We start from the raw sequence: 22,203 nt of genomic DNA on the forward strand, positions 1-22,203 counted from the left end.
ATGGTCAGGTTGGTAATTGACCTCTCAAAAGATTTTAATAATCTGACTATTCTCCAGGTTGGATTGACTCTGAGGGCATTCTCTTTTTTTTTTTTTGGCCGCACCACGCAGCATGTGGGATCTGAGTTCCCCAACTAGGGAGTCTTAACCACTGAACCACCAGGGAAGTCCTCTGAGTGCATTCTTGATGTCTTTCCTGCTCACTAAGAGGAAGAAAGGAGCTGGGAAGAGGCTATTATTTGGTCCATTTGCTGAATAGGAATAGATCTTTGCTAGTGCTGCTTACTTCTACATAGGACAACATGTTCCTTGGGTTCTGACAGCATTGCCAGTATGTGCTTTGAAACCTCATACTTGGTACAGATATAATGGATCTGCTTAGGTCCTTGAACCCCTTTCTCCTCATTTTCATTATTCGAAAATTCTTATTGAGTCTTTACTGTATCCCAGGCACTGTGCATATAGTATTAGCTACCTAATAAAGAATTCATGTGGGGTATGATAAGCAATAAGATTGAAAAGATAAGTAGTGGGATGATCATACTTTATCCTAAAAGCAATGCAGAGCCTTTGAATGGTATTAAGCAAGGGGGTGTCATGATTAGAACTGCATTTTAAAAAGATCGCTGTGGTTGCAGTGTGGAGAACAGATAAGAGAGAGCAAGATTTGAGTCAGGGAGACCAGACAGAAAGTTTTTGTAGTAATTGGGAAAAATGAGAAACGATGTGCTCTGGACTAGGAAAATGATAGTGATGATGGAGAGGAGATGACTTCAAGAAATAAATAGTATTAAAGTCAGGAGGTCTTGGGATTGGAAGTAGAGAGAAGCAGAGAAGCCAAGACCTCTGGGCCAATCACTGAAATATCAAACACCTGAAGAAGAGCAGGTTTGGGAGATGATATACTCTCTTCCAAACATGTTGACAATGAAATGCCTGGGAGACGTCCAAGTGGAAATGTCTATCCAAGAGGTCAGAGCTTCCCAACTGTTGTGCCTCAGGAAGAGGTTACAGATGTGCTGCATGTTGATCTTCTCAACCCTCAGAGCAGCACAAGCTCGCTCCAACAGACAGCAATCTCAGTAAGGTGGACTGCCACAAAAACACCATCATCTTCTATGCGTGCCATGATGTGGGAAATGTTGGGAAGTACTAATATATGATGATGTTGGATAAATAATTCTGAAGCTCAGAAGAGATATCTGGACTAAGACATTTGTGAGTCATCAGAACATCAGATCATAGGTGGTAACTAAAGCCAGGGAGTATGGGACTTCCCTCTTGGCACAGTGGTTATGAATCCACCTGCCAATGCAGGGGACACGGGTTCGAGCCCTCGTCTGGGAAGATCCCACGTGCTGTGAAGCAACTAAGCCCGTGTGCCACAACTACTGAGCCTGAGCTCTGGAGCCCGCGAGCCAAAACTACTGAGCCCAAGAGCCACAATTACTGAAGCCTATGTGCCTAGAGTCCGTGCTCTGCAATAAGAGAAAGCCACCGCAATGAGAAGCCCGCGCACCGCAAGGAAGACCCAACGCAGCCAAAAAAAAAAAAAAAAAAAGAAGAGAGATTAAACAAATTTTCAGGTGTTATCTGCCATTATCATTTTCTGTGAATGTCTTTTTTTTTTTTTTTTTTTTTGCCGTACGTGGGCCTCTCACTGCTGTGGCCCCTCCCGCTGCGGAGCACAGGCTCCAGACGCACAGACTCCGCGGCATGTGGGATCTTCCCGGACCGGGGCACAAACCCGTGTCCCCTGCATGGGCAGGTGGACTCTCAATCACTGTGCCACCAGGGAAGCCCTGTGAATGTCTTTTTCTAATAGATATATAAGAGTTGGTTGTATTATAATGAAAATTGCCCTTTGTCACATGTATTGCCAATAGTGTTCCTAGTTGGGAGTTTGTCATGTGAGTTTATTGGAATTTTTTTTTTCCTTTGCCTTAGGTAGTCAAATTTATTGATCTTTTTTTTTATGGCTTTTGTTTTTTTGTGTGTTTAGGACATACTCCAATTTTTTAATTGGAGTTTCTTCTCTAGTATGCTTATGGTTTTCTTTTTACTTTAAATATTACATCCAGCAGAAACATGGATGGACCTAGGGACTGTCATACAGAGTGAAGTACGTCAGAAAGAGAAAAACAAATACCGTATAATATCACTTATATGTGGAATCTAGAAAAATGATACAGATGAACTTATTTGCAAAGCAGAAATCAAGACACAGATGTAGAGAATGGACATATGGCTTACTGGTGGGGGGAAGGGGGTGGGATGAATTGGGAAATTGGGATTGACATATATACACTACTATATATAAAATAGATAACTGGACTTCCCTGGTGGTCCAGTGGGTAAGACTCTGCGCTCCCAATGCAGGGGGCCTGGGGTTCAATCCCTGGTCGGGGAACTAGATCCTGCATGCCGCAACTAAGAGTTTGCATGCCGCAACTAAGACCTGGCGCAGCCTAAATAAATAAATATTAAAAAAAAAAAAAAGCACAAATGCCTTAACGGGAAGGGTTTCTCTTTAAAAAATAAATTAAAAAGTAGATAATAAATGAGAACCTAACTGTATAGCACAGGGAACTCTACTCAATGCTCTGTGGTGACCTAAATGGGGAGGAATTCCAAAAAAGAGGGGATATATGTATATGTATAGCTGTATAGCAGAAACTAACACAACACTGTAAAGCAACCATACCCTAATAAAAATTAATTTTAAGATATTTTAAAATAATAAATATTCCATCCAGAATCTATTTAAATGGCAAAGACCACTGTTATTTTTCACTGCTGCTCAGAATGACATCTCCATTCTAGACCAGCCAGTCCTTTCTGTTTTCAATGTACAAAACACACATTCCTGTGTACCTTTGCAGAGAGGTTCCTCTCTACGTGGCTCATAGGGCATACTCCTGTCCCTCTTGTTATCATTGCAAAAGCTATACAGCTGTCCCTTGGAAGCCATAGGCAATTGGTTCCAAGACCCCAATTGATACCAAAATCCATGGATGCTCAAGTTCCTCATATAAAATGTACTATTTGCATATAACCTATGCACATCCTCCCTTATACTTTAAATCATCTCTAGATTACATATAATAACTAATATAATGTAAATGCTACATAAATAGTTGTAAGTACGATGTAAATGCTATGCTGGAGGTGCACAGCAAATTCAAGTTTTGCTTTTTGGAACTTTCTGGAATTTTTTTCCCCAAATAGTTTTGATCCATGGTTGGTTAAATCTGTGGATGCAGAACCTGCAGATATGACTTTCAGAGACAGCTCAAATCCCATACGCTCCAGAAATTCTTCCATGCCCACTGTAGTCCACAAAGATTTTTCCTTTTCTGAAGCTCACATGATCACATGCTACCATGTATGAGCCTCTCCTTTTCTCCTCAACTTTAACATAGTTGCTAAAAGAATCAAGTCTAACCTTTAGAAGTCCCGGTTTGTTTAACTGATTTTTCTTTACCCTCCACAGCAGCTAAAAGCATGCTGGGTATATGGAAGGAACTTGATAAATTACTTTTTGATTTGCCATAAATGTGCAGCATTAGCCACATGTGGCTAATAAGCATCTGAAATGTGGCCAGTCCAGAGTGAGATGAGCTGTAAGTATAAAATACACACTAGTTTTTGAAGATGGTATTAAAAAAATAATATATCTCATTAATAATTTTTATATTGACTGCATGTTGAAATGCTAATTTTTTAATATACTGGATTACATCTCTATATATTTAAAGTATATCCAGGACCATTCTTCATTCTTGTCCCTCAGTAAGTCTCTTGTCATGTTTGGTGTTGGTTCCCAAATTAGGCTGTTTTGAGGATAGATAAAGATGATCTTTTCTTGAAGCCAAAGATATTCTTACCATCTCCAACGGCTCTCCTAGGCCATTACACAATCATTACCTTCTTGGTACCGAGACCTCATCGTTATAAGCACTATTTACACATCTTTTTTGAAACTAACAGCAACAGACTTCAAATACAACAGTTCCTCCCAACACGTCAGGTAACTGCTCAGCCAACAGAAATGTTGGAGGGAAGAGGTCAGGTTCAGATGCTGAAGGATCTCCCGAAGCTTTTACTGATCGAAGATTCCTCAGTTACCCATGTAGATGGAGCCCAGCCTATTCCTTTGGTCACTGTGGCTGTTTTCTGCCATCAGGAGTTATTTGAGACTGGTGCTGCTTGGCTTGTAGCCTAGTCTCATTGTAGTCAGAGTCCCTGTGTTAGTTTCCTGTTCCTGCTGTAACAAATCATCACAAACTTAGTGGTTTAAAACAACACAAATTTATTCTCTTACAGATCAGAAGTCTAAAATCAAGGTATTAGCAGGGCTGCATTCCTTCTGGAGGCTTCTGGAGAGAATCCATTTCCTTGCCTTTTCTAACTGCATTTCTTGGCTTGTAGCCCTTCCTTACATTACTCCAACCTCTTGCTTCTGTCATGACATCTACTGTGGTCAAATCTCCCTTTGCCCTCCTCTTATAAGGACACTTGTGATTACATTTAGGGCCAACCGTGATAATCCAGATTAATCTCTTGATCTCAAAATCTTTAATCCTTAATCAAGATCCTTAATCTACACAACTGTACACATCTCCAAAGTCCGTTTTGCTATCTAAGGTAGCGTTCACAGGTTCCAGGGATTAGGATGTGGACACTTGGGAGGACCAGTATTCAGCCTGCCCCAGAACCATATATATTTCTTTGCACTGCCTTGGTGAAGGGAGAGAGCACCAGCAGGGTCACAAGCTTTCAAAGTGTTCTTAAATTAAGATCTACAGAGAAGTAGGTAAATTCACGTCTATAATCAGTTATCACTCTGCGACCATCATAAACCTCATTTCCATTAGCAATGATCACTCTCTCCCTCCCAGCACTGCTTCCTTTAAAATGCTCTGTAGGCTGAAGTTGAACTACTTATTACTCCCTCATCTTAAAAAACAAATTATTTGAAATAGTAAGATGCATGTTTTCTACAGAGATGAGATGTTTTTCTCATAAGTCTTTGATCTAACAGGCATGGTTGTGGTCTGTAGCATGCTTAGAATGTAACAGCACTTTAACAATCCATATTCTGCAAATTACCATCATATCCTTTAGCACATTTGGGCATAGGAAAAGGAAGGTCTTGTTATTTCAGTTGTACAGATGAGTAAACTGAGGTTCAGAAATGTTAAATGAATTGAATAGGGTGGTCATACAATGAGTTACTGGCAGATCCTGGTTCCAAACCTGATGTTCTTTTCACTGCTCTGTTCCCAGGCCAAACTCAATCCCAGAAGGCTGAGGAGGAGCTAACCGATCTTGGGATCTTAATACATCCTAGAGTTGGCCTTGAAATCCCTACGTCCTGAGGATGAAACCCACTTTTTTTTTTTTTTCTGCGGTACATGGGCCTCTCACTGCTGTGGCCTCTCCTGTCGCGGAGCACAGGCTCCGGACGCGCAGGCTCAGCGGCCATGGCTCACGGGCACAGCCGCTCCGCGGCATGCGGGATCTTCCCGGACCGGGGCATGAATGCATGTCCCCTGCACCGGCAGGCGGACTCTCAACCACTGCACCACCAGGGAAGCCCGAAACCCACTTTTTTGAGGTCCTACCCAGAAGTCAAAGCTAGGGGCAGATTGGGAATTCAGGGGAAGGTCAGGGTTGCTGGCAAGTCAAGGGTACAGTAAGAGGGTAGTTAGGACTTATGGAGACGTAAGAGTCTGTGTTTGCTGTATGTGCCTATTTAACTGGTAGGCAGCAGCAGGGGTGCTACTGGGTACTCAACCTAGAATTAGGCCTGATTTCTGCGAGGGGAATTCTAAGAACATCAGGGATAGCTAAGAGTGGCCTGGCTGGGTCTCTTATTCCCAGGTCTGAACACATAATTTGAGGAAGCACAGTAACTCCAAAGCCCATGCTCTTTTACACTGGCTCTCTGGAGTCTCTTCTCGGTCTTGATTTCCATGACATTTCAAGGGATAGTAGCCAAGGCCCAGTCTCGGCAGCCACACTGCCTAGGTAGGCCCAGCTCTGCCACTTACAAGGTACGTGACCTTGGGAGAGTCACTTAAGCTGTGTGTGCTTCAGTTCCAACATCTGCAAAATGAGGATGATAATAGTATCTACCCCAATAGGGTTAAGGATTTTAAAAGTTATGTTGGGGCTTCCCTGGTGGGGGGCTGCATTGGGTCTTCGTTGTTGCACACGGGCTTTCTCTAGTTGTGTCGAGCGGGGGCTACTCTTTGTTGCGGTGCGCGGGCTTCTCAATGCAGTGGCTTCTCTTGTGGAGCATGGGCTCTAGGCACATGGGCTTCAGTAGTTGTGGCGCGGGGGCTCAGTAGTTGTGGCTCGTGGGCTCTAGAGCACAGGCTCAGTAGTTGTGCCACAAGGGCTTAGTTGCTCCGCAGCATGTGGGATCTTCCTGGACCAGGGCTTGAACCCTTGTCCCCTGCATTGACAGGCAGATTCTTAACCACTGTGCCCAGTATCCTGGGCAATCTTTTGCCCAATCATATATCTCCCTTTTCTTCTCAGTACTTGAATTCGGGTGCATTTCTTTTTTGTTCACTCATATACTCATTCAACAAGTAATTCTCAGCTGCCTGCCATGTGTCAGACATTGAGCTAGGCTTAGGTATACAAAACTAAGGTGGGCTTGAGGAGCTCAGTCTCCTGGTGGTGGGGAAGAGGCACAGAAACAATTATAATATGATGAGGTAAACACTGTGATAGAGGCCTCTACACAAAATCCTCACTAGAATATAGTAACAAATGCAAACTGCTATAGGAGTTGGGGAAGATTTTTGAGAAAATGTAGTATCTGAGCCATTTTTATGACAAACAGTTGAACCACATTGCAAAGTGGGAGAGGTTGGGGAGAGAGAAGGGAAGCCGGAGTTTGTGCTAAGAAGTTCAGTGTGGCTGATGTGTAGAGGAAAGGCATGAAGACTAGCACTGTACTATACAACCTTCTGCAACAATGGACATTTTCTATATCTGTGCTGTCCAATAAGGTAGTCACTAGTCACATAGGGCTACTGAACACCTGAAATGTGGCTAGTAGGACTGAGGAGCTGAATTTTAAATTTTATTTCATTTTCCTTAATTTAAATTTAAATAGCAAGCGGCTACCTTATTGAACAATATTGGTTTAGGCACTGGATAAAGGACAGGACTCTAGGCACTAGGAAACCACTGAAGGTTTTTAAGCATAATACTAGCATAGCTAAATATTTGAGAAAGGGAACACTAGCAGCAAGACAATGGATTGGAGGGTAGAGGACTTAACATAGAAACCTTTGGTAGGCATCAGCCACATGGATGAAATAAGTGGAACTTACATGTTATTGGTAGAATTCACTGGACTTTGTGACTATTTCAATGTGGGAAGTAAAAATGAGGAGAATTAACTGAAGTTTGTAGCTTGAGCAATGGGTGGATGCCAACAATTGAGATAGGATTAGGTTTGGAATGAGGGTAATGAGTTTGCTTTTGGGGTACGTTGAATTTGAGGTGCCAAAGAACTATCCAGGGGAGTATGACTACAAAACAGGAAAAATATTAATCTGGAATTGTGAAGGTGGGGCTTATAACTATTGGGGGTTATTAGCATATAGGTAGTTGTTAAAGGTATGGGAGTGGAGGAACTCACCCCAGGAAAAAAATGTAGAAGAGGACTGGATGGACCCTAAGGAACCCTAAGCATCAAAGTGTGGTCTGTTTCGACTTGCATCATAATCATATGGCATGCCTGTTAAAAAGATTCCTCATTGTGAATGTATTTAATGCCACAGAATATACATTTAAAAACAGTTAAGGGCTTCCCTGGGGGCGCAGTGGTTGAGAGGCCGCCTGCCGATGCAGGGGACACGGGTTCGTGCCCCAGTCCGGGAAGATCCCACATGCTGCAGAGCGGCTGGGCCCGTGAGCCATGGCCGCTGAGCCTGCGCATCCAGAGCCTGTGCTCCGCAACGGGAGAGGCCACAACAGTGAGAGGCCCGTGTACCACAAACAAACAAACAAACAAAAACAGTTAAAATTGTACATTTTATGTTACATATATTTTTCCTCAATAAAAATTGCAAAAAACCCCAAATCAAACCAAACCAGAATCCTGAGCCCCATTTCTGACCTGAATCACAGTTTCTAGAGATGAATCCAGGACTCCCCAGGTAATGCTTATGCAAATTAAAATGTGAACCAATTGCTTAAGGTGTAGAGAGAAACTAAAAGATTGGAAGAGAATAATGGCAGAGAATGGCAGAGAATTAAAGGGAGCGTGATTCCATAAGGAAGGAGTCAATAGTGTTGAATGGTTTCATGGCCCAGGAGGAAGACTGAAAAGAGGCCTCAAAATATGGCATTCAGGTGGCCACTGATGAATGGGAGATGAGGAAGCAGAGGTGGTGGCATGTATTCTTTCAAGGGCTTTGCTCATGTATGGTGGTGAAGAGATGGAGATTGCATAAGGCTGAGAGGGAGATAGGACACAGGAAAAGTTGGTGGTTTTGAAGGTGAGAGAGAACTGAGCATGTTGGTAGGTGGACAGGAACGTTCAATGAGGCCAAGGAGACACCAAGGGGATCCTTAATAAAATACAATTTGGGACAGGTAGTAGAGGTTGGGATCTGGAACTTAGGCAGAGGTTATTTGGGTAAAAGCTCACTGGGTAAGTTTAGAAGTGAAAACAAGGGAAGATGAAGGGGTTCAAGACTGAGGGCAAGAAAAGACTTCCTGACACAGTAAACAAAAATGGCACTAGTTGGTGGTTAGGTCACCTGCTTAGATGAATGGAGAATGGAGCAGGAATAGAGTCAAGAGCCTGCCTGCAGAAGGGTAAAAGTCTGGAAGAGTCACTAGGATAAAAGTGATCAGGAGCAGCAATATAAAAAGACTGAGAAGTAGTATTAGAGCCTAATTGAGACTGGAAATGGCACCAACCATACAATTATCCTGCACAAAATAGAAAAACTGGTTTTCCTAAATGAAGGTTTTGGTTCCATCCTCCTATTATTTAGGAACTGCTCTGGCTTCTGCTCTCTCTGCATAAAGTTCAAATTCCTTAGTAGGAACTTTTACTAACTTCTTCAAAAAGTCCAACCTCTCATTGGTGGTTCAGACTCTCTTGTTCCCTGTTCCTCCTTCTATAACATCAACTCAGAAAATAACAGGATCTTAGAGATTGTGAAGCTCATCAATCCAATCTCCCTTCTTAGCTAGGTATGTTTTGTTTTTCCATCTTCTCTCCGCCAAATCTTCTCTATCTTTCACTTTCCCTTGAAGTGGACTCATGGGTGTTTTAAAAATCAACACCTGCCACACATCAGTGACACCCATCCCACAGCACTGACGCTGTAGCCATCCCATTGTAGGCTGCATTTTGTGTAGGCTTCTCTGCACGTATTCCCACCCCCATACTGGTGTATGCCCCCCACCTCCATACTGGTGTGCTTTGACAGAGGACACTGACAAAAAAAGTCCTGAATTAACTTACTCGCTGGCATGTTTTCTGTTTTGAGCTTGGGTGAGGTTCCTTTTCTTGAGTTGAAACCTCCATGGGTAGAGTGGTTAAAGGCAGAAATTTCTTTCCTACTCCAGATTCACAGGGCATTCTCAACCATACTCAAGTCACTTTTATTATATATAAAATATAATTGTATATATTCTATACAATCCCACTTCATTCATCCCATTTGTACCGGTTGGATTTTGAGTTCATAATTTAATCTTTTAAACATCTTTTAAATGCTAGTCGATGCATCTTGGTTAGTACTGTATCTGTAACTGCTGTGCTCAGCCTGGGCATGTTGGAAACTTGACCTGCTCTGGAAAGATGTTCTTCCTACCAAAGCTTCTCCTTTAGCCAGGCCAATGACCTTTCATTCCAGATTGTATTGTGAGGTTTTGTCTCATAGACAGGATGAGTAAGTCTAGAAGAAGCCTGAAGGCAGATCAGATTTAAGGAGCCCAGGGAAGGGACATTCTAAGGCTAACCTGGTCTAAGTCTTCCTAAATAACCACCAAAAGCAGCCCCTTGCATATCCCAGAACCAGGGTCACTTTCTCTAGGTCATTCCAGATAGGACAGATCATTGCCTCACAGGTATATTCTCCTCAGGGATCATCCCCCCAAATGAGGAAGATACTGATTCTTTTAATTGCATGTCCTGGACATTTAAAAAGCTTCTGCCAAGTTTTAAAGCTGCCTAACTATCAGGAGTTAAGGAGAATGAACTTAATTCTTTGTATAAACCTCTTTCAATATCTCTATCCTCCCTCCCATCTCATTGTCTCCAGAATCTTATTCTGTTCCTTTCTTTCCCTTCTTCTATCAGTGATTCAGGGATCGGATGAGTCTCTGTGGCTTGTTTTGCTCTGAAGAGCAGAAGGCTTCGGTCCCAACTGGTGTTGCCAAAGCAGCATACTAATTCCATGCCATGGTCCTGGGTCAAGATCTGCACAATCTGATTAGCCATATCACCTCGGATAGCTAGGGAGCGGAAGTGGTCAAAATCATGGAGGCCCAGCTTCCGGAGACGCCTTGCAGCTGCCCGATAACACTTCCAGGGCTGTGGTTCCACAAGGAGGTAGCAGCACAGGGAAGAAAGGTGGGCCAGGAACTCCCAAAGGCCTTGGTCCCCATGGTTCAGATGAATCCACATGGTTATTGACATGCAGAAGCCAATATCAAAAACTGAGCATCCAAACTGGCTTAAGAAAGAGCTCAAGAGAACTTTCCGGGTCCTGTGATTCATGAAGTCCAGGGTGATAAAGGTCAAGCCATCAGGAAAAGGGCATTCTTTTTCAGCTCGTTCCACCAGGACTGGATCTATGTCGCAGCAGAGGAGATGTAGCTCTCTTGAGGCATCTGAGCAGGTCTCCCCATCATGTAGGGTAAGGAAATGTTTGTATAGAGCCACACTCAGATCCTAGAGGAATCCAAAAGAGCTTTGTCATTGCAGCTCTCAACCAGGGAATGGAAGAGAAACCTATATCTCTTATCTTCCCATTGAGACTGCCACTTATTCCTGGCTTTATAGGATGTAAGGTTGTTAAACTATAGCCTAAGCAGGTTGCCCCCCAAAAGTTTTCCACAAAGCAGGCTCTCAGTGCCCTCCAGGAGTCTCAGGCTGTAATGCATTATCTCCATACTTTCCTGACACTGATGGGCTGTGTGGTTGAAAGTTACAGCCCAATGGATGCAGCAAAGGAGTCCAGAGCAGTATTTTCCAGCTTAAGTAATATGCTGGTAAGCTCACTATCTTTTTCTTTTTTTGAGTATCTCAGACCCCAGGGAGGAGGAAAAGATTTCAGGGGCATAACCAGTGCTCCTTGCCAGGAAGGTGAGGAACAGAGCAAGCACCACCTTATAAAAATCTACTTCTCAGACCTGTGGCTGGGAAAGTCTGCATTCCAAAGTCTTCATTCAGCCTTCACTCTACAGCTTCAATTTTGCTACATGTGTTATGTTTCACTACCCCCTTTTGAGACTTATTCTGCTTTTGCATCCATTACCTGCTGACCTCCTTCTAGCCAAATCCAATGATTTGTGATTTTCACCATCTTAGCACATTTTTGACTATTAAACAAGTCACTATTTCCTTTCTCTAACTTTGACTTCTATAACCATTATAACTAACTCAAATTCATGTTCTGTTTTTTTAAGGTATTTTTCTATTCACTACCTCATTTGCTCTGCGCAACAATCCTGTGAGGAAAATATTTATGCCCTTTGTGCAGGTGAAGAAAGTGTGGCTGGAAACAATCCAGATGTCCAATAATAGTAGCATGGATTAAGACGGAATACCAGATAGCAATTAAAAAGGAAGGAATTCAGCTCAGTGCAGCAACATGGATGACTCACACAAATACATAATGCCGAGTAAAACAGCAAGACACAAAAGAAAATACATGGCAAGCATCCATTTATATGAAGTTAGAAAATGGACAAAATTAAACTACACTGTTTACGGATACAAAAATAGCAAGCTATAAAGAAAAGAAAGAAACAATAATAGTAAAAGTTGGGCTCTCTGGGTGGAGAGGGGCGTTTATGAGCAGGGAAAGGCATATGGGAGACTTCTTGGGGTGCTGACAATGTTTTATTCTTGATATAGACAGTAGTCATAAAGATGTCTGCTTTATAATAATTCATAAAGTGTGAATTTATGTTTTGTGCACTTTTCTCTATGTGTGGCATAGTTCACAAAAAACCTGTATTTTAAAAATTATGGTTCAGAGTCTAGTGACTTGTCCAATGTCACATGGTTACTACATGGCAGGATTTAGGCAACATTAAGTTCTTTCCTCCATACCAGGCTTCTCATACTTCAATAGGCATACACATCACCTAGGGATCTTATTAAAATAAAGATGTTGATTTAGTAGATCTGGGTTGGGGGCGGAGATCTGTATTTCTAATAAACTTCCAAGTCATGCTGATGCTGTAGCTCAAGGACCACATTTTGAGTAGGAAGATTATGCTGCTTAAAAATTTCTCCCCGTCTTTGTATTTATTTCTCTGCTGTCTTCCTCCTCCTATCTGATCTTGGGTGTGCTCCATGTTTGACCAGTCATTTCATCACATCAGTCCCTCCTCTACCACATCTCTTAATCCTCTCCATCCTCAATTCCCCAATCCTAGAGACCCCTGGAAGCTTAAAAAAGAAAACACAGACTCAAGGGCTCAATCCCCAAGATCCTGATTCAGTAGGTCTAGAGTACAGCCTAGGAGTTTCTAAAATTCTAAAAACAAAGCACCCCCCCAAATTATCACACATCTATATTATGAAGCTGCTAAAAAAGACTGTAGTGACATGAGTGATCTCCAAATTATTAAATGAAAAGCAAGGTGCAAAAGAGTGTGCTATTATTTGTAAGGTGTATACTCAAGAAATTATAAACAGCAGTTCCCATTGTGTAGGAGAAGAGGATTTAGGGTCAGTAGAGACTTGCTTTTTACTATATGCCCCTTTGTATTTTGAATTTTTTTTTTTTTTTGTCTTATCAAGTGCAAGCATCTTTTCTTAAGTGCAAAATAAAAAATTCCCTAAAGGTACAGCCAGGTTTGGGAACCACTGCCCTAGTTAACTGCAACTATGTCCTGGCCCCTAAGGTACACGTATACTACTTTCAACTTTAAAATCTCCTGTCGTTTCCTAATGCCTTTCATGAAATCCCAAGTCTTAAACCAAGCCTCTTTACCCCTTTGATCTGCTATATCAACACAGTAGAGAAATGTTTGCAAGGGACAGCCAGACACCCACCCATCTGCTCATTCCAGCTTTTTAGCCTGTGTCCAAATGTCTCCCTCCCATTTACCAGCCCTGTGCCTACAGCCCTCAACCCTCTACCAAATTCTCTTCTGCCTAAGGCCAGAAGCACGATAAAATCTCCTCATCCCCTCCCACTCCGGGTCTGGAATGGAGTGAGGGTACTAACTTTTTGAAGCATTTGTAATCATGGGGTCAGAATGCCTGCTCCTCTAGGATATCCTAGTGGCTACAAATAGGTGTCAGAGAGACATTTCGCTATTTTGCTTGTGGTTTGACTATAATCATTCTTACGCCTAAAAATACTTTGTGGTAAGAAAATGTGGCGATGCCTTCCTCCCACAGAATACTTTATTTTTCTTTCTCGATCTTCTTCCCTGTACTCAGCCAACTGATTGCTTTTAAAATAAATATCCACTTGGCTCCAGGGTCCATTCTGCACCGTTTCACACTAATCTTAATTCCAGGCATGATTCTGTCACCCTTGGCTCCCAGTAAACCAATCCCAACCCCACGCTCCCAAACTTGGGTCTCGGGAAGTCCCCTCTCCCCCAGCCAGGTCGCCAGCCACGCTGGACAGGAGGCAAGCGCTGGAAGCCCAGGCACAGTGGCCCTTCCCACCCGGCGTTCTGCCAGGAGGCCGCAAGCGCGGAGGCGGGGACGCAGGAATTCGGAACGTAGTTGAAAACGATTCCTCCCCAAGATTCCTAAAAGAGATGGTGCTGGGACCCTAGAGGTGAGGTAGCAGCAGCACGGGGTCGAACACTACGCCTTTAAACGCATTTTGGGAAAGTTGTGAGGGGTCTGGTGCCACGCCCTGGCCGGAACCCCAGGGGATGTGGAGGCTGCCAACCTCTCGGCTCGACCGACGTCCGATCCCTCCCCCGTCACTCACCCCGGAGTTACACCCCACGTCGAGCCCCAGGATCGGCCTTGTCTCTGGACTCTGAGGGAAGAGCCGGCGAAGCAGCTCTGGAGGCAGGAGGCGGAGCCGTTGCTCTGGAGGGTGGAAGCGGGAATAATGAGGGAAATTTCCGAATGGGGCGGCCCCGGGTTCCAGAACTCGCGGTTCCTCTTCCGCCGCGGTCTCTTCAACGCCCCCGGTGGCTTGCTTCATGGACGCCGCCATTAGTCTCAGTCTGGCCTCGGGGTCGCCTCGGAACCGGAAGTCGGGAACCTGCAGGCTCGGCGAGCGCGGTCCGGGCTCCAGCGCGCCTGCGCTGCATGGCAAAGGCGAGTGACTATAAAAGCGGCCTCCGCTGAGCCAGCGCAGAAGTTTGGGGTTTCCGTTGGCGTGAGGAACCCTCGCCATAACCTGGGAGGTGGTTAGTAATATTATCCCGTTTTTCTGGTGAAACAAGCTCAGAGAGGTTGAGTGACTTGCTCAAGCTGACATAGTTTCAACTTGGGCTACCCAGAACAAGGAGTTTGTTGGGATTTGGAAGTCACTTTTGGTCCACCGTCCTTCCTTTACAAATGCATGTGAGATCCAGAGAGTAGGAATTACTTGTCCAGGGTCACACGCGAATCTGTGACGCTGGAACTTCACCCGGTTCATCCTGTGATGCCAGGAACTATGGGTCACTCGAGGTGCCAGAAGACCCAGATGGCCCTGCCTGCCACATGGGTCAGGTGGACAGGGGCAACCGTAGAGTGTGAGCTCTTGAGAGGCAAGGACTATGCCTTAAGAGCCGGTGCTTAAGAGTGCTTACCAGGCGCTAGACACCTTGCTAAGACGTTTACATGTATTTATTTAATTCGCACACCAACCCTGTGAGGGAAGAACAGTAACTAATATCCCTTTTATATAGATGAGGACATTGGGGCACAGCAAAGTTAGTAACTTGCCCAAGGTGTTGCAGTTAGAACTGATAGTACCAGGATTTGACCCAGGCACTTTGGCTCCAGAGGACGTACTTGCAGCCATTATGTTATTCTCAGCCTGAATCCCTTATACCTGCCATAATGCCTGACCCAAAGATGCTTAGTAAGTACATGCTGAATGAAAACTCAATATCTACAAATGGTATTGGGAAAACTGGTTATTCATATGCAAAAGAATGAAAGTAGGCCCTTACACAAAAATCAACTCAAAATGGATTAAATGTAAGACCTGAAACTGTATATCTGCTAGAAAAAAAACCATAGGGGAAAGGCTTCAAGACTGATCTTGGCAATGATTTCATGGATGTGATGCCAAAAGCACAGACAACAAAAGCAAAAATAGACAAGTGGGACTACATCAAACTAAAAAGCTTCTACACAGCAACAGAAACTACTGACAGTAAAAAGGCAACCTGTGGAATGGGTGAAAATATTTGCAAGCCATTTACTGATAAGGGATTAATTTCCAAAATATATAAGGAACTCCTACAACTCAAAAGCACAAAAACCAGTAACTTGATTTTTTTTTAATGGGCAAAGGACTTGAATAGACAGTTTTCCAAAGGAAGGCGTACAAATGACCAACAGGTATATGAAAAGATGTTCAGTGTCACTAATCATCAGGGAAATGCAAATCAAAACTACAATGAGATATCATCTCACACCTGTTAGGGTGGCTATTATGAAAACAAAAACAAAAGACAAGAGGTATTGGCAAGGATGTGGAGAAAGTGGAACGCTTATGCGTTGTTGGTGGAAATGTAAAATGGTGCAGCCTCTATGACAAACAGTATGGATGTTCCTCAAAAAATTAAAAATAGAACTACTACATGATCCAGCAATCCCATTTCTGGGTATTTATCCAAAGGAATTGAAATCAGGATCTCGGAGAGATATTAGTGCTCACATGTTCATTGTGACACTGTTCACAATAGTCAACATGTGGAAATGACTTAAATGTCCATCTGCAGATGAATAGATAAATGTGGTATATACATAAGTAGAATATTATTCATCTTAAAAAAGAAGGAAACCCTACCATATGTGGCAAAATGGATGAACCTTGAGGACATTATGCTAAGTGAAATAAGCCAGTTACAGAAGGACAATTACTGCATGATTCCACTTATATAAGGTATCTAAAATAGTCAAACTCACAGAAGCAAAGACTAGAATGGTAGTTACCAGTGTCTGGGGTGAGGGGAAGGGGGACTTGCTAGTCAACTGGTATAAAGTTTCAGTTATGCAAGATGAATACATTCTAGAGATCTGCTGTACAACATTGTGTCTATAGATAACAGTACTATACTGTACACTTAAAAACTGGTTAAGGGCTTCCCTGGTGGCGCAGTGGTTGAGAGTCCGCCTGCCAATGCAGGGGACACGGGTTCGTGCCCCGGTCCGGGAAGATCCCACATGCCGCAGAGCGGCTGGGCCCACAACGGGAGAGGCCACAACAGTGAGAGGCCCATGTACCGCCAAAAAAAAAAAAAAAAAAAAAATGGTTAAGAGGGTAGATCTCATGTTAAGTATTCTTGTTGCAATGAAATAAAATTTTTAAAAAAACCCAAACTCCATACAGGATGCAAGTAGGCAACTAAAGCCAGGTCTGATTTGGGAAAACTGAAAAGGAAGAAAGAAGGGAACTGAACTGAAAGAGACCTGGTGGAATGGAACTAGGCAAAATGTGGGCTGAGCCAGAGATAAGAAAAAAAACTGAGCTGGTAAGAAACTGCGCCGAGGTGGCAGGATGGGGCATGGCATCGGCCTAGGTAGCAGGTTCAAGTCAGCAGCCGGGATGGGCCAGAATATCTAGCAGGGTCAGCCAGGGGTCTGCAGAGTTGTGCTGACCTCTCCCCACCTGGCCAGCCATCTTCAAGGGGCCTCCAGCTTCATGAGGCCAGCGATTTGCTGAACTTCTTCCAAGGACTGAAGCATGACTCCTGCAGACAGTACCATCAGAAGTTAAAATAGACCCTGTCCCTTTTCCTCTCAATTTTTACTTCATACTTTCATCTCTGTCTGATCTATCAGACAGAGAGGACATAAGTTAATGACCAAAAGTCACAGTGGGATTGAATTAACCACAATATTCTGCACAACTTCTAGAAAAAGGGGGGCAGGGGAGGGTGGGGGAACAGCAGCACCACCATTTCTCTCTCCAGTGTTTGACAGATTTTGGTGAGCTGAACTTACCCCGTTTTGTCACTAGATGATGCTAACACAAACACTTGGCAACCCTTAATTTCCAAAGAGCAGGAATCACCTTGCTTTTGTAGGCAGTTTTTTCTTTGCCTGTTTAAACACAGTATATATATATTTGCCAGTAAAGAGTTTAATTTCATCAAGGACATGGGCATGGTTTTTGAGCTCTCAAAACACTGTTCACCCGAAAAGAAATAGGCAATAGTCCTAGGTGGTGAATGGCAGGTTCCTCCTGACCCCGGGAGCCTCAAGAAGTAAAGATAGGAGTGGGCCTGGTAATGTTACTGGGGACCTGAAATGCCTTAGAGGTGAGCCCATAAAGAGGCATTAGAGTTTGACTCAGTCCGGGGACTTTTTGAACCTGTGCCCATTTTTCAGAGCCTGATCAGCCCAAGTGACCTGACAGTGCTCAGCTGGAGCCTGGGGCCTGAGTAACCAGCCCCAACACCTCAAATAGCTGTAGTAGCACCTAAGAGCATGCTCTGCACTGCAGTTGGCTAGATTTTGTGAAGCCTGATGCTTATGCAATTGTGTGGGTGGGCAGGGCTTTAAAGAAAAAAATTACAAACAAAGATAGGTATGAAAGTGAATATTTACAATGAGAAAATAAATCACAACAAATTACAATTTTTAAAAAGCTGACAAATGCCACAAACATCGCAAAAAATCCCATAATTGATGAATCAAATGCCAGTCACATTTGAATATTACTATTTTCTTACATTTTTTGGCTGCATACACTTTGATTGCTTCTTCACATGGTAATGATTTGAAAATACCATTTTACTAAGAGGACTAGAAAGATGATTCAGACTTATCAAATTTGCCTTTTTATTATTTAATCATTTAGAAAAGTTTCTTTCAGGTTCACAATTTGCTGTTGGCAATGTCATGTAAATGTTTAGGTTTTTTATCAAATTGGGGAAAAACCTTGATCAAGTTTCTTTCATCTAGGAGCTATACAATCTCAGAGCATTTCAAATTTTCTTGTGCAGGGACTGTGCTCTTCAAATTGACTCGTTTACTAACCAATTTGTCTTTGAAAACCTCATTATAAATGGTGAATTATGAGTTTTTTATTATTTGCATTGATATCAGTAATTTGTTGTCAAGTCATCAAAAGGTGTAAAGATAGGAGTTTTGATAAGTTGTATTTTGAACAGTTCTTATCAAAAGAGAAAAGAATGCATATATAATGATATTTGCTGTGTTATTGAGTATATTGCTGACACAACAAAATTTGTTTTGACTGGATGTCAATAAGGACATGATCCTCTGCTTATATTTTTGTACAGCTGACAAGTAGAAGAGTTTTCTTCAGACTAGCTTCTGGCCTCATACATTTCTTTTCTTTTCTTTTTTTTAAAGAAAATGTGTTTATTTTTTCAATATATATTCTTTTTTTAAAATTAATTTTTATTGGAGTATAGTTGATTTACAACGTTAGTTTCAGGTGTACAGCAAAGTGAATCAGTTATACAAATACATATATCCACTCTTTTTAGAGTCTATTCCCATATAGGTCATTACAGAGTACTGAGTAGAGTTCCCTGTGCTATACAGTAGGTTCTTATTAGTTATCTATTATATATATAGTAGTGTGTATATGTTAATCCCAATCTCCCAATTTATCCCTCCCCCGCCTTTCCCTCTTGGTAACCATAAATTTGTTTGTTTTCTACATCTGTGACTCTATTTCTGTTTTGTTTAGGTTCATTTGTACCATTTTTGTAGATTCCACGTATAAGCGATATATGATATTTGCCTTTCTCTGTCTGACTTCAGCTTCATATATTTTCAAAACTTGATTTTCTTCTACTCCCATACAATTCTGGTGCCAGGTGCAGAAGGACACATTTAGACCTTGATTTGAACTCTGGCCTTGCACCTTCAGGTCACAACTTCAGGTGAGTCAGCCCGGTGGGCAGATAAGAGATTCCTGGAGCTAGTCCTTCATCTGGGCGTCAGGTAATAGCTGTAATAGGTCAACTATGCATGGAAGTGACTGTAAACCATGTGAATAGATCCCAAACAGAGCGTATCCCCAAGTAAACTTCCCCTTAGCTGGATTCCAAGAATGCCTGTGGCCATTCCAGTGCCATCTAACACAAGGGGAAATGTGAAGGAGGGTAAGTCAAAGTGGAAACAGCAGTCTTTTTTTTTTTTTTTTTTCCCCCGGTTCGCGGGCCTCTCACTGTTGTGGCCTCTCCCGTTGCGGAGCACAGGCTCCGGACGCGCAGGCTCAGCGGCCATGGCTCACGGGCCCAGCCGCTCCGCGGCACGTGGGATCTTCCCGGACCGGGGCACGAACCCGCGTCCCCTGCATCGGCAGGCGGACTCTCAACCCCTGCGCCACCAGGGAAGCCCAGGAAACAGCAGTCTTAATCAACTGCAATTAAAATATGTTAACTTTTTCAAATTTTGTAAAATCAAATGACCTTGTAAACACTTAGAAAAATTTCTAAGGCCTTGGAAGGGTCCTGGGTATGAGTGAGGACCCTGAAGGTTGAGTTTCATTAGCTCCATGGTAAATCCATTTCTGTCCTGCACAGAACACGTATCCAAGCACAGTTAAAATGAAGAAGTATATGTAGAATTTGAAACAACCAAGTTAGGAACTATTCACATGCATAATGGCGTCTATGGCCTCCCAAGGAACCTTGCGTAGCTGACATCCTGGCCCATGGTCCAGCTCATCCTACCCTCCCATCCTGTCCCTCTCTAATCACACCCCAGAGCCTCTGCTCAGTTCCTGCTCTCCCACCTCACTCACTACCTCCAGCTGGGGTTTGGGGGGGCCTCAGAACTGATGGTTAAGCAGGAATCTATGCATATTTTAAAATATTAAATCTCTTTTCTCCCAGAAACAATGTTCCAATAAGGGACTCATACCTGGACTTTTGGAACACAAACCATCTATAAATGGAGAATTTACTTTTTATTATGGTTGAGAAACTCTGCAATTAATCCTTGTAGATTTTTAAACCACTTGGAATTAATATTCATACAATTTATAAATGTATGGATATGCAAACCTCTCATTTTCAGATGAGGAAACTGAGACCCAGGAGGTAAAGGCAATTTCTCCAAAGCTGGAACCGAATTAGTGAGGGTAGGTTAAGTGCTGTAACAAACAACCCCCAAATCTCAGTGGCTTACCACAATAAAGGTTTATTTCTCCCTCATGTCTCAATTCAATGTGAGTCAAGGGTAGGGTAGAAGGGGCCTCTGCTTCTCAGAGACTTCATGGACCCATCTAGAAGCTTTAAAAAACATATGGAAACATTAAAAAACATCTGGAAACATTTCACTGGAGGCAAATAAACACATGAAGAGTTGTGAAACATCACTAGCCATTAAGGAAATGCAAACTAAAGCCACCATGAGCTATCCCTATATATCTATTAGAACATATTGAAACATATTGAAAATAGAAAATAGAAACATATTGACAACACCAAATGCTTGAATTCTTGGATGCAGAGAAATTAGATCTGTCATGTATTGTCGGTGAGAATGTCAAATGGCACAGGCATTCTGGAAAATAGTTTGGCAGATTCTTAAAAACAAACAAACAACAACTGGAATTGGGAGGAGTGAGGATTAACTGTTCATGGATATAGAGTTTCTTTTGGGGGGACAAAATGTTCTAAAATTAGATTGTGGTGATGGTTTATTCATACCTTCTAAATATACGAAAAAAATATTAAATTGTACCCTTTATTTATTTATGTTTAAATATTTATTTATTTATTGGCTGCGTCGGGTCTTAGTTGTGGTGCGCCGGCTCCAGAGCATGTGGGCTCAGTAGTTGCGGCATGCGAGATCTTAGTTTCCCGACCAGAGATTGACTGGTGTCCCCTGCGTTGCAAGATGGACTCTTAACCACTGGACCACCAGGGATGTCCCTAAATTGTACACTTTGAATAGGTGAATTATATGGTATGTGAATTATATCTCAATAAATCTGTTCTTAAAAAAATGAACATACACTTACCATATGACCCAGCAATCACACTCCTGGGTATTTATCCTAGAGAAATGAAAACTTATATCCACACAAAACCTTTATGAGACTGTTCATAGTGGCTTTATTTGTAGTAGCTAAAAATTGGAAAGAACCAATATGTCCTTCAGTAAGTGAATGGTTAAACAAACTGTGGTACATCTATAGCATGGACTATTACTCAGTGATAATACGGAATGAACTACTGATACCTGCAACAATTTGGATGGATGTTAAAGCATTATGCTGAGTGAAAAAAAATCTCAAAAAATACAAACTATATGGTTCCATTTATATAACATTTCCAAAATGAAAAAATCATAGAAAATGGAAAACAGATCAGTGGTTTGCTAGGGTTAGGGGGGGTGGATGTGACCATAACATCGTGGCTTAATAGAGATGTTTGTGGTGGTGGAATGGTTCTGTATCTTGATTATAGCGGTGGCTACATGAATCTATGTGATAAAATGTCACAGAACTATTTACACACGTTGTACCAATGTTAATTTCCCAGTTTAAGTAGTGTGGTATAATTATATAAGATGTAATCATTGAGGGAAACAGTGAAGGGTACAGGGGACCTCACCATACCTTTTTATGACTTCCTGTACATCTATAATTGTTTCAAAATAAACAGTTAAAAAAATAAGAGGAATTATTAGAGAATCAATATAGGAAGCAGTTACACCCTCACCCTCTCCACCACCCAATGTAGCCATCTATGCCCCCGCCTGCCTCTAACCCTGGCAGCAAAGTGGACAGGGTAAAATAGAGAATCTCTGGTCTGGGGGACACCAGCCCACTGGAGGAAAGGATAACCTGC

The 22,203-nt window shown here is 42.5% G+C and overlaps 1 protein-coding gene across 1 annotated transcript; it reads right to left on the reverse strand.

Annotated features, from left to right (window-relative positions):
- Positions 1 to 4,292: 4,292 nt before the first annotated feature.
- On the reverse strand, positions 4,293 to 14,597 carry BCDIN3D (BCDIN3 domain containing RNA methyltransferase). Its single transcript, XM_067696467.1, has 2 exons — positions 14,181 to 14,597; positions 4,293 to 10,942 (listed from the first exon to the last, which is right to left on the reverse strand). The coding sequence occupies exons 1-2, from the start codon at positions 14,595 to 14,597 to the stop codon at positions 10,298 to 10,300; spliced, it is 1,062 nt and encodes a 353-aa protein (XP_067552568.1). The 3' UTR covers positions 4,293 to 10,297.
- Positions 14,598 to 22,203: the final 7,606 nt, after the last annotated feature.

The sequence above is a fragment of the Pseudorca crassidens genome, chromosome 11, assembly GCF_039906515.1.
Source record: "Pseudorca crassidens isolate mPseCra1 chromosome 11, mPseCra1.hap1, whole genome shotgun sequence".
Classification (NCBI taxonomy): Eukaryota; Metazoa; Chordata; class Mammalia; order Artiodactyla; family Delphinidae; genus Pseudorca; species Pseudorca crassidens.